At 34.6% G+C, this 17,498-nt stretch overlaps 1 protein-coding gene across 2 annotated transcripts in view; it reads right to left on the reverse strand.

The window, feature by feature from the left end:
- Positions 1 to 17,463, reverse strand: part of VPS37A (VPS37A subunit of ESCRT-I) — a 32,978-nt gene extending 15,515 nt beyond the window's left edge. The window contains exons 1-4 of one of the 2 annotated variants that reach the window (XM_039839315.1): positions 17,028 to 17,463; positions 6,320 to 6,394; positions 4,427 to 4,541; positions 3,739 to 3,839 (exon numbers count right to left, since the gene is read on the reverse strand). In XM_039839315.1, coding sequence (XP_039695249.1) covers positions 3,739 to 3,839; positions 4,427 to 4,541; positions 6,320 to 6,394; positions 17,028 to 17,152 — 416 coding nt within the window. In that variant the 5' untranslated portion in view covers positions 17,153 to 17,463. The remainder of the gene's footprint in view (positions 1 to 3,738; positions 3,840 to 4,426; positions 4,542 to 6,319; positions 6,395 to 17,027) is intronic. The other variant, XM_039839314.1, reaches the window with a different exon arrangement.
- Between the last annotated feature and the right edge of the window lie 35 nt (positions 17,464 to 17,498).

The following is a 17,498-nucleotide window of genomic DNA, read 5'->3' on the forward strand; positions in this document are numbered from 1 at the left end:
CAATTGGTGTTTGAAGTGGGGCAGTCTTGTGAGACTGAGCCCTTAACCTGTGGGATTTGATGATATCTTTAGTTAGATAGCATCGAAATTTAGTTCGATTGTAGGAAATCCAGTTAGTGTCTACTGAGAATTAGACAATTACTTGGTGGTATTGGAAAAAAAACATATTGGAGTACTGAAACATATTCCAAAATATATAAAACTTAAACAATTTTTAAACAGGAGTGCTATTATTTTATTTAATGACATAAATTAACATGAGTTGGAATTATGTTGGAAGAAAACATCCATCACAGATTTTCAAATGTAAATAATACTAAAATTTATATGGAAAAATAAGCAAGAATAGAAAGAAAAGTATCTGAAAAAGGAGTGCAAAGAGAGATTAGCCCTGCCACATAGCAAAACAATTATGAAACCTTATTAAAAACTTCAAAGCATAATACTGTCTAATGGATAAATAGGTCGATGGAACTGAATATAAAATCCAGAAAAAGCCGAAACACATGTAGGAATTCAAATGTAATAAATGCAGCATCTCAAATAAGCAGAAAAAAAATCAGTCGATAGTGTTGGGACATCTGGAAAAAATTGTATTGAAGCCAGATACGAACTAAATGAATCAAAGATTTAAATGTTTAAGGAAACTCTTAAAAGAAGAAGAAATCATTGGGAAATTAAAACCTTGAGGTGGGAAAGGACTTTCTGTGATCTGAAGTTCAGAAGTCATAAGAGAAAACAGTGATAAATTCCATGACATTAAAAACACATACAAACAAATAAAACTACACAACAAAGCCCATTCTAAGTAAAGACAAATAACGTATCTGGAAAAAATTTGAAATTCATGTCACAGACAAAGGGATAACTGACCTAGTATATAAAGAATTCCTGCAAACTGATAAATGGCTAACAACCCAATAACAAAATGTAGACTAGAATAGAATATACAGGTTATGAAAAGGAAAAAAAAAATCTCTAAATCATAAAAAGGGATGGTCAACTTCATTGCAGTAAGATAAATATAACTAAAATTACACTAACATACTTTCTGCTTATAAAATGGCAAAGATCCATTTTGATAATATACCGGCAGAGGGTACGGGGAAATAAGCATTATGTATAGGAGTAGAAATCAGTACTACTCTGTAGAGCAATTTTTTTGCAATATTTGTCAAAAATTACAAATATGCATACCACTTTGAGAATGTAACCAATAATATTTTACCCACATTTGGGTAAAATATTATTTTTAAAAGTTATTCAATGCAGTAATGGTGGCAAAAAAGAGTGGGCCTTTTAGGAACGATTAGAAACAACAAAAATGTCCATCAATAGGAGTCTTGCGTAAGTAAATTATGGTATATCCGTAAACCAAATACTTTGAGGTCATAAAGAATAAGTGCTTTATACACCAACATGTTAAGTTCTCAAAACCATACCTTTTGGGGGGAAAAAAAGACAAGGTAATAGTATGCTACCATTAGTGTAAAAAAGGAGGGAATAAATATATGTACATATTTCTTTGAATGTGCATAAAATACGTCTATACTTTGAATTCTACACATTTGTATGAATTCTATGCATACACACCCAAACAAACAATTTGGGGTATCAGTGAGAAGAAAAACTAAGTTGCAAAGAGAAAAGAAGTGGCAGGGAGACTTTTCACCTCATACTCCTCTAAATTTTTTAATTTTAAGCCAAGTAAATATATGATCAATTGAAAAAATTAAGCTAAAAAAGTTTTCTAATAAGCTTGTTTATTTCAAAGGACCTCTTATCCTTTATCTTAAAACTTTACTTTTATCCAAAGGTATATTAGTGTTAAATGTAGACATAAATTTCTTAGAAACAATATGATCAACATGAGAGAATATTTGTATTATCTTTGAATTAAAGTCTTAATAATTCTGAATCAATCTGCTTATTTGACTTCAGTAGCAGGTACAAACTATAAAATAATCTAGGAGATGCATCAAACTTGCTTTTTAATAATGTGCACTGTATCAAAGTACTTATCTGAAATGGTAACAAGTAAATTTGTTGGCTTATATTTTTCAAATAAAGTGAATGAGTTTATATCTAACCATGACATAAGACAGGAAACAGTTTTTAGATAAAGAATATCAATGAGGCTCATGGCTCCAGGACATAGACACAATAGGCAAATATGAGAGCTGGGATTGATGTACCTAATGAATGGAATAACCTAGCTAAGCAGCTGTCCAGGCATTATCGAAGATGCTGCTTGACTTTTGAATAAGAAAAAGTTCTTAAGTAGGAGGACTAGGCAATAAAGCCAAGAAATATTCTGGAAAGAAGAAATAAAAAGAGCAACAATAAATGGCATCATCATGCAGTTTCAGAGCATCAAAGATAAAAAAAAAAATTATAAAGGATCAGAAATCAAAATGCCATTGGACATCTTAGGAACAACAGCCTATATGTAGACAGCAGAGATAACAGAAAGACAGCATTCGCTTTCAAAATTCTGAGTGAAAACCACTTCGACTTTGAATTTGAACTGTACCAATTATTAAGTGTGAGGGTATATTTTGCAAATTTTAAAAAATGTCTCAAAATTTATCTTCCAAGCATCTTGTGGCATATTGTTTTCCAAAAAATGTCCACAGCAATATTTCCGGTCCCATTTGCTCTTCCAGAACCTTGCCATTCTGCTATTAAGAGGAAAAGCCTATTTTCCTTCCCTTGAATGTGGTAAAGACTTTGCAATTGCCTAAACAAATCAAATGTAGCAGAAAAGAATGACTGCAGCAGCTAAGTCACTATGACTTTCTCATAGCTCTCTCTGAGGATGTTCCTTGTAGGAACCCAGGCAATATGTTGTGAGGAAGCCCAAGCCACAGAAAGAAGACACATTTAGATATTCTAGCTGATATCTCAGGTAAGGCCTCTTATGAGCAGAGCAGACAAGAGCTCTCTCTGATGAAATCTTCCTGAATTGAAGATTAGGGAACAAAATAAATGTATTCATTGTTTTAAGTAATAAATTTTGTTGGCAATTTGTTATGAAGCTTTAATAACCAGAACAGATTTTAGCACCTGGAAGCAGAATGCTGCTATGACCAAAAGAAAAGAAAACAAAACAAAAAAAAACTAACACGAGAGTGGCTTTGAGAATGACCAGAGGTGAAAGTTAGATGTACCTTCAGGAGAGTGTGAAAGACTGAAGGGCTTCAAAGAGACTGTTAGGAAAATTTAAAAGTTCTAAGAAAACAAAACCAATGGAAAAGTGGAAGTAATGATTAACTCCAGAAAAAAGCAAAGAGTTATACCACAGGAAAATATAATCATGATAAAGTATTTGGCTCAGCAACAGAGAATTTTTAGAGTCAAAGTAATAAAACACCAAACACAAATTTAAGTAAAAAGTATAATATAATTTCACTGAGAAAATAAGGGGAAAGGAAGGTTTGTGAAAGATAACTAAACTCCTCATCAATCATAATGAGGTTTATAGATAATATCTAAAAATGAAAGGATCAAGAGCTAACAGTCTATATAAATTATTCAGAAAAGGTAAATATGAGAAGCATTTAAAAGAAAACACAGTTGACTCTGAAAAGTATGAATGTATTTTTGTGAAGGTGGGGATGTGGCAAGCAGAGGAGTGCCTTTTAACATCATTTGAATTTTTAAACTACATTTTGATTACTTTGATTAAAATAAGTGAAAATAAATATATACAAACATTTTTGTTATAATTATACTTACTATGGAAATGCTGTTGAAGTAGGAGCTAAAACTGGAGGATTCTTCCAAAACTCATCCAACAGACTCTGAATAATTTTTCCAAGATCTGAGTGCATTGTAAACTGAAAGTAACAGTAATACAGAATGATCAAAATCCTTTTCAGAAAAATAGTATAACGTCTCATTGAGATAACTTCACTCTAAAACAGTATTAAATCCCATTTTTGCAAGTCAAGAATTAAATGGAAAGCAAAGGATATTGTGTCAAATGAACATACTAGCAATCTATAACTTATATATGTTCTAATAGAATTAATACCATAAATCAGGTTAAAAGTCTAATCAATAATGGAGCTGAAACATTTTCACACTTCACTATTTACAAAAATTTGAAGGTTCAAAGGTAAATACTGAGAGTATATTAAGTTACAGTCCTTCATGTTAATCAATCACATGCATATCCAGAGAACTTTAAGGCATATTGAATTTTATCTCTTCCTAACGACTATGGAAGATATACTTTGAACCAAAGTTCTAACATCAATAGGTCCTCACCACTGAAAAACAGCCTTTCTATCAGTACTACTATGCACTGTGAATTTTTTTTTAAATTATTGATTCCAAAACGAGATTTTAAGTGCATTTTAGATTTCTAAAATATTTAGTAGAAATGTTATATTACTCTGAAATAAATATACCATAAACATACATTGTTTACTAATGGAGAGGTAACATACACTCCTTGTTTATCCATTAAATGATGTCGTATTGGTGGATAAACACTGATCACTGGTTTTTCCTGAGGAAATTGTGGAGGGAGCAATCTGGTAAAGGTAGAACAAATGAAAAACAAAGACAACAAATGTTACATTATATAGTCATAATTCTAAAACAAAGTTAAAAGCAAACTAAATTTTCATACTTTCATTTGGATTAATTATTCAGCAGAAAGATGCATTCTGGCAACAAGATTATAAAGTAATGCCCACAGAGTAAAACCTTCTTAATGTGGAATATGGATACCCTGAATTACAGAATATTCTTCACACCATGCTAGTTAATTGCATTCAAACACAGTATACCTAGCATACAAAATCTCGAAAATAAGATCAGGCATTTGTAGCAGGTGAGTCATATTAACTTAGTCTGGCTATTTATTGGACCACAGGTCCCATGTAATTTTCTTGTGGTTTTCCTACTTTTGAAATGCTGCCAAGAATTATTTCACTATCTATAGAATTTTTAAAGAGTACATGGATAAAAATGAAATATCTGTAGCTGTCATAATGCCTTAATTCTATATGGCTCTTTTCTACATGTACCGATTAAGTCATCTCTCCCAACTTTGAGGTCAATAATCACATGGTTCAAATAAAGAACAGCAAATTCTCAATACAAAAAAAGGTGAAAATCTTAACCTTTTTTGAACTATTACAAATTTAAAATTAGAGAGCGAACCCCGTTTTCCAAATCTCCTCTAAAACTCAGAAAAATATGTCTCTCTAAATTGCCTCTCTGTTCCTCTGTTGGCTCAGAAAATAATTTCCTGGCAGCAATGTCAAGAAGAAAACTGGGTCCTTGTTGGCTTCTCCTACATAGCTCTACTTAGGGCATTTGAAGAGAAATAAAACTATTTCATGTGTATAGTTGAAAATGTTAAACTAGTTTGGTTAAAAAAGGCAATGAATGAAATGGCCTTTGGAGCCCACTCAAACTGAGTTTGTATCATGACTATGCTATTCACATCTGTCTATAAATGTGCCCCAATTTTCAGGGTTACTATAAGGATTTAAAAAGTTCCTATATATCAAGGTAACATAGCATAATGCTTGGCACTGTAATATATTCATGCTTTAATTCACTCATTTAACTAGGATTTAATTAGGCCTCCTATGTGCAGGCACTATGCTAGGCAATAAGGATATGAAGATGAATAAACCATGGTTCCTGTCTTCAAGTTAGGTGCATTTTCTCCAGCCCAAACACTGGCCCTAGCAACCAGCAATCTGAGGTAATAACCCAATTCTTTCATACTAAAGACTAATAATTGCACTTGAGGTTAAATGAGTACTTCAGCAATTGCTTTGTCTAAACTTTCCTCTTTATAACTTAATAACCTCATGATTATATTTTTAATGTTTTTTCTTTAAAAATAATCAGATTACATTCAGCCTTGAACTTTCTTGTTGTTGCAGTATACCTGATTCTGAAGACTAAACTATTTTTAACTTTTTTCTAATGTAAGGGTGACTCTATCTCTAATGGTTTTCCATACATGATCCCTTTTTTCATCATTACTCATTCATTCTATCTCCAGTTAAGACTTTAGTGAAAATCAATGAAACTGATTACAGTACTAATGATTATTACACCTTTTTATTCCATTTCCTTTTATAGTTTCTTTATCACAGCAATATATATTACAACAGCTTTACAAAATTTTTATTTTACAAAATTGTGTAACTTTGATAAGTTACAGTTACTAGAAAGGGCATATCTGAAATCTGTTTAAACACTTAACTTCTAAAATAACCAAGAAACAAAATAATAAAAATATTTTTTAAGTTTTATTATATAAAAAGTAGGATACAATTCTACTCACATATTAATGTTAATTGTCAGGTTGTTTATGGTGCATGGCAACCTATATTCCACGTCTTTCTGTATTTCAGCTATACTGTAGGAGAAAATTTGAGAAAAAAAAATTTACCTGAAGTTATAAAAACATTAATGTTAAAAACAAATGTTAAATGTTTTTAGAGCCTACTAAAACTATTTTTAGTTTTAATCACAGAATCTAGAGAGCCAATATAACTTGTATCTTGAGGGACAAATGATCACAGAAAGGTCTATCAAATAAGAGCAACAATATTCTGAGATATCCAAGTATGTGTGGGAGGTGGGTAGATGTTGAGGTAAAGAGGCAAAAAATAATTCTTGTATTAATGCTAGACTAGCATTTTATCTAACTCATCATTAGGAGAAGCAATTGTGAACTCTCTAGTTAACACGGGTCAGCAAGACATCAGATCTGGGTTCTGACTATAACTTTGCTACTAACCAGCTGTGTAGTAGACAGCTGGGGCAGTCTGGGTCTTAACAGCTTAAGCTTAAATGTCTGGATGAGATGTCCCCTCAGTCTTATGATAGAGACTGCTGGCTGCTTTAGAAAAACAGACTTTCCCCTTCTTCCTAAGGAAGAGAAGCCTGATTTTATTCTGAGCATCAATCTTCTAGTCTGTCTCACAGCTAGTTGATGCTATGACTTAAGTCTCAGCCAATAAGATTTAGGGAAGTTGTGGGTTAGAATTTTCAGAAAAGCATATTAAAGGGGAACAAAAAAAAACTGGTAAAAGCCTATTTGCCCTTCCTGCCTGGATCTGATAGCTGGACTTTTAACAGCTCAATTGGACTATGAATGAACCTGAAAACAGAAGCCAGGCACTAGGGAGAGCTAAGCAGAAAGAAAGAAGTAGCTTGGATCCTCGATGACTATGCAGTTATTAAATTGAATTTCTTCTTATGTGAGTGAAAAACAAACTTTTATCTTGCTTAAGTTACTATTTTGGGAGTCCTTGTTACTAGCAGTTGGATATAATTGACAACTACTCTAAGTCCCTTATACTTTAACATTCTATATTCAGAATTTTATTTTATTAACAGCAGGCATACATTATTACAAGTATAACTTGCAAACTAAATTTGCGGGGACTCACTTGGAACCCCAACATTCATAATATTTCCAAAGAGAAAAATGTTAAGTAGTATTAATGAGTTATAGTTACAAGGAAGCTTAATATTCGAATGGAGATAAACTTTTTCAAGCATAAATATCCGTGAAAGATCTAGCATTTACTTAATAATTTACTTTTTATTCTTTTGGCTGCATCAAGAAAACCTTATTTTCCTCATTTTTTGGACTATTACATTTTTTGGCCTTCTGATAAAAACCTACCCTATAGAATATGTAAATTTCAAATAGCTTGAAAGGTTCAAAAGTGTTGAAATAAGAATTATGGAGGTCATAGGTATTAATAAACTTTCTCCTCTGATATCCATGGAATGAGTTTATGACTGAGGAGAAGAAACAGCTAAGAGATTCAATAAGCTATCCAATATTAGCACTTAAAATTTTTATGAAAGTTTCTCCTTGGGGATCAAGTTTGAACTAGGATACTGACAGCCTCTTCAGTTGTATGAATACCACATAATCAATGTAAAGTTTTTTTAAGAGTTTTATTCCTCTATGTTATCTTAGGACCCTAAGGTGTCATTGCTTCAAGGCAATACTGGTCACAAAAGCATCCACCAGTTCAAAACCAATTAGACCATCTCAGAGATTAAGAGCATGACCTTTTAAGTTGCGCTTCCTGGCTCAAATCCTCCCTCTACCACTTACCTGTGTGGTCCTGAGCAAGTTATTTAACCTAAGCCTTATCTCTCAAATGGGAAATGGGGATGTTGCAAGCATCCATCTACCTAAATGAGTTGTTAGATTAAGTGAGATAATGCACAGGAATACAAAAATCACTCAGGAGCTCATATCCCCAAGATAACTATTGCCAACATACTGATGTATAACCTTCATGGACCAAAAAAGGGGTTCTATGGAAAGTAACCTCAAGGCTGATCTGATTATAAATTCATAACTGGGCAGGCCATGGTGGGTAGTCACACTCCAGGCATACTTCTTTACCAAAAGGATTATGTTTGTCTTAAGTCCTGTTTATTGTTTCTGTGCATCTAGGTTAACACACCTTTCAAATGCCCCTTTTCAGACCCCTCAAGAGAGCACATAATCTTAACTATCCTGTAATCCAGTCCCTACATTGCTTCCTCCCACCTGCATGTAATCTTCCTTACATTCCCTCCTTAATTTCAAATGTATAAAAGAAACTGCAAAACTGTTATTCTCTGGAGCATTTGAGATCTTGCTCCCTGGCATATGTTGTCGTTTTGGCTCAAATAAACTCAAAGTTCTCTACAGGTTTGGATGTAAGAAACATCCAAACCTTCTAATCTTCTTTCTACATTCAGTCTTATTTAAAACAAAAATATAATTATACTGTATATAATTTTGTAATCTGCTCTTTTCCCACTCAGTAATTTATTGTGATTACTTCCTAAATCAGTAAATGTTCTTTTACAATCTTTTAAAAAGCAGCATAATACTCTAGTATATTGTTTAACCTAATTTTCTATTTTTAGACATTTGGATTGTTTCCAATTTTTTCTACTATAAACCATGATCTGAAAAACATACTTACGGCCATATCTTTATGCGGACAGGCAGTACTACTTCGGATGTAAACACACACACACACACACTCCCACACATTTTAAAGTAAGACTGTAATCACACCACAAGAGAAAATTTAAATAACCTGCCATTAATAGCTTTATTTTCTAGGTTCTCTGAAAGAAGTGAATTACTGCAGTTTTACCTCAGTGGCTCGGAATCTGTTTGGGACTAAAGAAAGCTGGAATAATAGATAACTTTGTTAGTCAGTGTATGATTAATTGGAATCCTCATTTTTTGATAGTCCCTAAAACTGTAAACAGATCTTGAAATGCAAGAGGCACTAGTTATAGTTAAAAGATTCCTTTTGTAGAATGATCATTTATCTCCTACTTCATATTTTGTGTAAATTTGGATTTCATAAGTAAGACTTGGTTCAACCAAATAGTACCATATATCCAGGATTTTTCAAAGAAATGGAAATACAGTGATGAATATAGTATGGTCTTTGCTCTAAAGGGGCACATGGCATGAAGAGAAAGTCATGTAACTATAAAAGATAAATTCAAGATACTGATATGCATTTCCCACAGTTTGAATAACTCAAAGACTTTTTGGTGAACCTTGCAAATAAAGGATTTACATGTAAAGACAGTAGAAGGAGAATGCATAACTTCCCTTTCTCATCTAAATCCCCAAAAAATATCAAAACAGACTTTAAAAAAGCAAATCTCTAGCAGGGCAAGAAGGCAAATAGTAACATAAGAGAAAAATTTTGAGGAAACTCTGAAAGATAAAAAAGATGTGATTAGATATAAGGAAAAAGGAAGAAAAAGATAGTAAATACAGGAACTACTGACAATTCAAAATATAAGACCAATGCAAAGTAGGAACAGCTTGAAGGTCCTTCAAGCCCTTGAAGCAAATCAATGCAAACCAAGAGTGTGGAGGGCAGAGCAGGAGCATTTCTCTAAGTAATGAATGAGAAGCTGCACAACAACAGGTAGGCTAGAGCACTCTCCTCTTTTCCTTGCTTGTTCAAACCAGCAATAAGATCTGTACCTGGAATAACACACTGAGGTAGCCTCTGACGCAGCAGTGCCTTAAACTACCAATTCCTAGGAAGTCGCCATTTCTGGAAGACAACTATCAGCTTGCCCCACATTAGAACAAGTTATTCTGTTTCATTCATCATCAGAGGTAGGCTGTGATAAACAGTTAAGTATCCACAAACAAGTCAACAAGGAATCTCAATACAGAAATGAACGCATCAAAAAGGTTTGAACAAAACAAAACCATGCAAGGCATACACCAAACTCAACGAGCACAAAATACAAAAACTCAAGGAAACAGTTAATTGAGTGAGCAAAGACTATAAATTTGTGTAATTAAAAATTTCGGAGGAACGAAAGAAAATAGCACTTGCATTCATACACACACACAATGGTTGATAAGAAAATGAAAAAGAAACTGAAAAATTAAAACAGCTCAAATGAAAGGTTGGGATATGCCTCATACTATATCCTTCTCTTGGAGAACACTGATGTACTTTACCATGTTAAAGGCTTTGAGAAATACTAAGGTAAACTGATTGATTTTGTCTGTTTTCTAAATCTATTTAATATGTTCAACATATTTCACATTTTTTGAACAATGTTCTTGTAGAACACATAGGCTAATGACAGATATGCAAAGAACTATAGGAACACAGAAGAAAACACCTAACCTAAACAGGGTGAGGGGTGGTGGAGTCTTCTAGAAAAAATATAACTGAGCTACATTTAACAGTAAAACTTAACACTCAGGGAGATGAAGTGCACATTTTGAAGGCATCACCGTTAGACAAGCTTCAGATATGAAATAACACTGGTCTCTAATGTCTCAATATCCTTTGTCATTAAAGAAACCTTATATTCTCTGTCGACACCTTTCCATCAGTCATATCACTCTCTATGACAACTAGGTATTAAACTAAGGACGGTGGACATTTCTAGGCAAGAGTTAGGAAACTACTGGAAGGAATAACATGCTCAAATTTGAATTTTAAGATTACTCTGGCAGCCATGTGGAAGAAAAAATTAAGGGAAGAAGACTGGAGGCAGAGACAATAGTTAGAACCCAGCAGTATTCGGACTGGAAGACTGAGTGAAAACAGGATGACCAGGTTTTTGCCTTAGGTGAGCTGACAGTAGAGACAGCCTGGAAGGAGTTGAGAAATTGGAGGGGAGGGGGAGATGTGGTTGGTCTCAGTTAGCAATGGAGAAATTACTGCCTGTGTGGTAACTTTTTTTTTAAAGTAGGTATGCACTGATACTACACTAGGGGAAAATTAGAGATAGCACCTGAGCTGTTATGATCCATTTAGAAAAATTTTGCTTAAATATTGACATGCTTTATTGAGTCACATAGTCTACAATTATAACTTTTAATCACTGGTTATAAATAGACTACATGATTTAATGTATCAAATTAAAATTCACTTAATTATGGGGTTGTTTGAAATACATAACTTTAAAGTTCACTTATAAGAGCTCATGGTTCATTTATAGTCATTTGTAGATTTCTGTAGCTTCAATAAGCTAAGGCATAGCAGATTCTTGGATTTTTTTTTTTAATTGCAACAAGTTAAGGTGATTTCTTTCCGTAAGGAAGTTTTAATCCCAAATACCTACAGTTGTTAAATAATGTACGTGAATGAAGGCAATTGCTTATAGTACAACAGGGAGTGACTGCAAACTGGTAAAATGGCAGCCCAGTAAAGGGAACAGCTACTCTTCAACTCAAAGCCAATGTTACCAAATCATTCCAGATCTTTCTATTTTAAAAGAAAAGTTGGAGGGCGCAGAGCACATATAGGAAATCTCTGTACCTCCCAGCTCAATTTTGCTGTGAATATAAAATTTCTTTAAATAATAGTCTATTATGTTAAAAAGCTGGAAATTCAGAAATTTTAATGAAAAATCTCAAATTATGAATGTTGGCAATGGATTCCTTTTTTAAAAAATATAATATTACAAAGGTTAAAACACATATACATATCCTCTCATTGCAAGTTTGTTGTGTTATCAAATTTGTGAGTCTTTATGAGCTGATAGTGACATCTATAGAATGAAAGGTATGGAATTTAGACTTACTCAGAAACTCATGAGTTTAGAAGAAAAAGTCTTATGCCTATGAGTGAGGGGTTAGACTTAACAGCTATAGGATAGAAAACTATACAATAACAGACCTATAATAAGGAAGTTATAAGGCTAAAGGTTTGGGTAATCAGAAAGAACAATGGTATCCAGGGACTGGCAGCAAAAGAAAATCCCAAAGTAATTTTTAAAGACTATAGAGATTGGAACTATTATTTTTAAGGTACAAAATAAAATAATTGCCATTTACAGAGTACATACTGTGTGTCAGACAATAGTCTAGTTTCTTTACATGTATTATATCTAAAAATCCTTCAAAATAGGTACATTCCATTTGTGAAGAAACTAATTCTGTGGAATGGACCTGCTTTCTGAATGGAAAGTCAGAGGTAGTTCTGTCAGAGACAAATGAGCTGTAGGTAGGCTTGTAAGGAATTCATAAACAATAAGCTAGCGCTAGAAGCATGTAGGTCAAGAGGCAAAGGTTCCAGGCACATTGATTCTATGCAATAGAAAAAGGAATATGATTTATAATATGTTCACTATGTGTCAGATACTCTAATAAATGATTATATATATTACTTAAATATCAACAATCTTGCACGATAGGAATCACAATTCCTGATTTTACAGATGGGGACTGGAGGCTCAGAGAAGCTGAGTAACTATACAAGAGGTCATGTTGCTAGTACACGTTAGAGTCAGAACTGGAATTCATGAGTTGATTATAAAGCTTTCCTTCATTTAAGTCAAGATGCTTTTCTCAATATCAATAATTGTGCTACTTCTGTTTATGTTGCTCAAATTCATTTTGTTTTTTATCTCATACATACATCAAGAAACCTGAGGAATCAAGACTTTCACTGCTGGACAGGGCATTAAGAATTCAGGTAGTCAGTTCTCTCAGTTCAGCCCATTTAGATTATGAGAACATCCGAGATTGCACTGCCTGTTAATGACACATCAGTATCGCCTGATTTAAGACTTAGGGCCTCTTTCATTAAGACTATTAGTCATACTAGCATTAAAAAAAAGGCAATTCTAATAAACATAACTCCCAAATTAGATTTTCTTGTTGAATATAAAATAAAAATAGCACCAGAATTACCATGTACTTGATTATTCAAATGAATGCAGAAGTCCTTTACTTGAGAGAGTTAATCTCCCTAAGTAAAAGGTAATAAAGGATTACTATTTGTATAACTTTAGATTTACATAGTTAGTAACAGGTAATTACCATTCACAACATAGCTTCAGGTTGTGGTTTTGGAACAAAGGATATAAAAAAATAATAAAAATATATGCTAATTAACTTTAGATATTGTGAGAGGAAAAAATCTACAATAGTTAGGATGGTAACTGTTAAGATCATCAGTTTTTAATAGTTCCTGATTGCAGGTGCAATGCAGGAAAATACTTATCAGCTTCACTTTTGAAGAATTTTTAAATACTGGATTAGTATCACCTGGGGTATTTTCAACTGCAAGTAATTGAAAACCCAGATTGAAAGTGGCTTAGTGAGGGGTTATTAATTTTATATAGCAAGAAGTCCAGGGGCAGGAAGGTTCCAGAATTAATTTAGCATCACAACATCATCAGGGACATTCCATCTTTCTACTCTACCATATTCAGTAGTAGGTCTGTCTTCCTTCTTAATCCAAGCAGTTTCAGATGTCCTACGTAACAATAATACCCAAAACATAAGAAGCAATTCCTTTTAGCATCTCTATTTTGAGCAGCTCACCAGCAGAATTCTCCAACTCCCACTGATTCTTAGGTTAAGAATCTTGCTTTTAAAATAACTAACAGGGGTAATGAGACCACCATCATTGGCATAAACAATCATTATTTACCTACTGGGGTTGACAGAGCATAGCCTCCATAAAGTATGTGGCCTTGCAGACCCAGAACCCAGACAGATAAATGCAGATGTTCTCTCAAGAAGTCAGGGGAAATGGGTTTGAGTGGGGGACCAACAGTGTTCCTTAGAGTGAGCGAGCTTTAGGAAGTAGAAGAAATAACAGAATTAGTTCCACTCCTGCCTAGGAAGTCAGGAATTTTAGATGGTAACTTAAATACTTAGATGACTGTTATTCAGAAGGTGGGATATATTACTTGAGCCTAGTGTACACAACTTTCAATTTCCATTTTCACAGCAAACTTATTATTATGCTTTGGTTAAACACTTTTTTTTGTCATCTATGACACTTTCTCTTTTGCCTTGCCCTGACTTAGATGAGGAAATATACATAAAATTCAACTTTAGGAGAGGCCTGAGGAAAATGAGGAAGAATTTAAGGTAACAAAAAATGAATTTATATTCATTAGAGAAAGGGAATTAAATAGGCTCTTTCCTAAAGTGGATTTTTTAAGATTATAAGTTGTTAAAAGATAAGAGTTGAAAGATAGATGAGAAAATGGGGTGGGGAAAGGTTCTTAAGGAGGGCAGAAAAAAGTCAGATACTTTCACCATCAAGAAAGAGCTGTCGACCTTATATTTAGAGAAGGGAAAGATATGAAAAATGAGAAAGGTGCACCACATAAACAGGATATTGATATTCATAATTTAGGAAGTTTTTGTATTATTCACTAAAACAATGGTCCTCAACCTGGTGCTCCTATGAGAATCTAATGCCTGATGATCTGAGGTGGAGCAGAGGCGGCGATGCTAGTGCTGGGGAGCGGCTACAAATACAGATGAAGCTTTGCTTGATTGCTGGCTGGTCACCTTCTACTGTGCGGCCAGGTCCCTAACAGGCTACAGAACATTACTGGACGTGGCCTGGGGCTTGAGGGACCCCTGCACTAAAATATCATTCTAAACATTCTTTCAACTTTTGCAGAGTGCACCTTCAGCATAACCAATCACAATGCTCTTCTACGCAAAAATTTTTAGTATGTGTCATAGTATACTGCAGATAATTATTTTTACTAGCTTTAAAATGTCATTAGTTAAAAGGGCAGACTTAACAAAAATACGTGTATGTCATTTTTTTCTGGAATCATACCATTCCTTGAAAACTGGAAATACATGACCTACTTAATTGTATCCAGAATTATCCAAGTTTAGATTATAAATGTGTAATATTTCAATAAATAAAACTTCAAGTATTTTTATAAAAGATCTTTAAAAAAGAGTACTTAAAATTAGATGTTTATAACACTGTAAAATATGTAGATAATATCACATGCCCAATTATATATCCATAATTTCTGGCTCAAAAAATACATAAAAGGATCCTTTCTGCATTTGACTCAGTATTTACTAATCCTCTTAAACCAATTCCAGAACTCCTTAGATTAACAATTCCTGCTTTAGAATGTCACCTTACTTAAGAGGCCGAAAATATACATAATAAATTTCAGATCAATCACTTCTCATATTTACCAGCCTTAGCAGCCAGGGGCTTCGCAATATTTCAAAAATTCAACTCTAACCTCCAAGAATAAAAATTAGTCAGCAATGACAATATTTAACAGAATATACTAAAGACTTAAAAGCAATTAATTCCAAAGGTGTGGTTCTAAAAAGTATTTTGGCAATAGTAGTACTAGTTTAGTATATAGTCTTCCAAGGTGACACCTTCGAGGGGGACAAAATCTTGTTATGTTTGTTAAAAATGAATCATCTTACTTTAAAAGCATAGCATGGAAGAGTAACTCTTACAGGTTAGTATAGAACACTATTTAGAAAAAGATTGACTTGTAGGAATTCGGTGAACTTAATTTTCCAAAAAGAAAGCCATTAGATCAAAGAGCATCCCATTCTTTCCTGTTAAATATCACAAATCTTCACCTTTTGAAAGTTCTGAACAAGCAGAAGAATTAAAGCTAAGAACCAAAAAAGATAGCTAAAGTTCAATCAACAATTGGCCTCATTTTAGCAAAATTGATTTTGCAGTAAATTTTTTTTAAGTCTAATTTAAAACTATTCTACACTATAACTTGGTTGGAAAAAATTAGTGTAACAGATAAAATGGCCTCTAATAGTTTGTTCAACAGGACTTAATCAATTTTATTATCTCAGAATATATTTTAAAATGTATGAAAAAATTTTAAAAAGAGTTAGGGTTGAATATTAACATCTTTACATTAAAATACAGGCTGTAACACCATTAAGTAAATATACTTCCATAATTCATATAAAGAGTTCTAATTTCTGAAAACATTAGAGGCCAGAGATATTTGCAATATAAAAGGAGGCAGCAAACCAGATTACAGTAAAAACAGCTGAAATCACTTGAATTGCAAAATATTTCTAATTTGACCACACTGAAATGAAAAACGCATAGGAAAACAATAGAACAATCAGGAGGAATATAAGATAATTCCTGAGTGTGGGAACAAGAATAATAATCAGGAATGTAGAGACTGGTAGTTGCCAGATACGGAGAGGTAGTTGGAACACAGTAAATCTTAAGAGATCTAAGAGGATTGAGTATGTCACTCCTAGAGAACTCGCTGATAAAAACTTGGGCTTCCCTTTCCTTTGCTGTTGCAACATTTCCCCCTGCCCCCCCCAAAACTGTCCACTCTTCGTGAAACTTGGATATTACTCTTCACAATTCTTTTCAGCCAAGTACAATATTTTATCAATTTGGCCAAAGCGGCAATCAGTGGGCAAAGAGAAAGGTGAGAAAGCAGAACATAGAAAGGGACAGACTATGAGACAGATTACAGTCAGAAGCGATATGTCAGGAGGGATGAGCAACTCAAAATCAGAAAAGGTGAGCAGTGGTGGAGCAAGAGAGAAGAACGGGGGAGGGTCCGGAGGAAAATCCTGAATATGGATCAGAGATGGGAGAGCAAGCGTGAGATCCAGGACGAACCCAGGTGTATCAAAATGGGGCAGCTGGCGAGGAGCTCTGTGATTATAACCCGCCCTCCCTCCCGCCCTACTTTTTCTTCCTGAAGGATAGGCAGTGACCAGTCACCTGGAGTGTGAGTTCCGAAGGGACTCGATCAGGCGCTGCTTTTGCTGCTGAAGGCTGGTGAGGCCACCGGGGGACCCAGCTGCGGAGGAGGAGGCGCTCTTGGTCAGGGGGAAGAGCCAGCTCATCCTCCAGGGGTCCCCGGGCCCGAGGCCCTAGACGGCTCTGGCCTGCTTCCTCTCCCAGCTACTCAGCCCGGCGGTTCTCGAGCGACAGAGGAGCGGGCAGGGACGCCCGGGGCCCAAGTGCTGGGCAGCCGCGTCTTCTCTTAAGCAAGCCCGGCTGAGGGTCTTCGAGTTTTGGGGGTCACACTATGACTGCGACCAGCTGGAGGGAACTCGCCGCCCGGGACAGGCAGCCCTACCTTCGCGGCCCTGACGCCAAACCAGCTAGTCAGGCAACCTGACCGCCCAGCACTTTACCACCCCAGCCTCCGTCATCTGCGTGCCCCGCCCCCTCTGCGTATTGCGTCAT

Source organism: Pteropus medius, unplaced genomic scaffold, assembly GCF_902729225.1.
Source record: "Pteropus medius unplaced genomic scaffold, Ma_sr-lr_union100, whole genome shotgun sequence".
NCBI lineage: Eukaryota > Metazoa > Chordata > Mammalia > Chiroptera > Pteropodidae > Pteropus > Pteropus medius.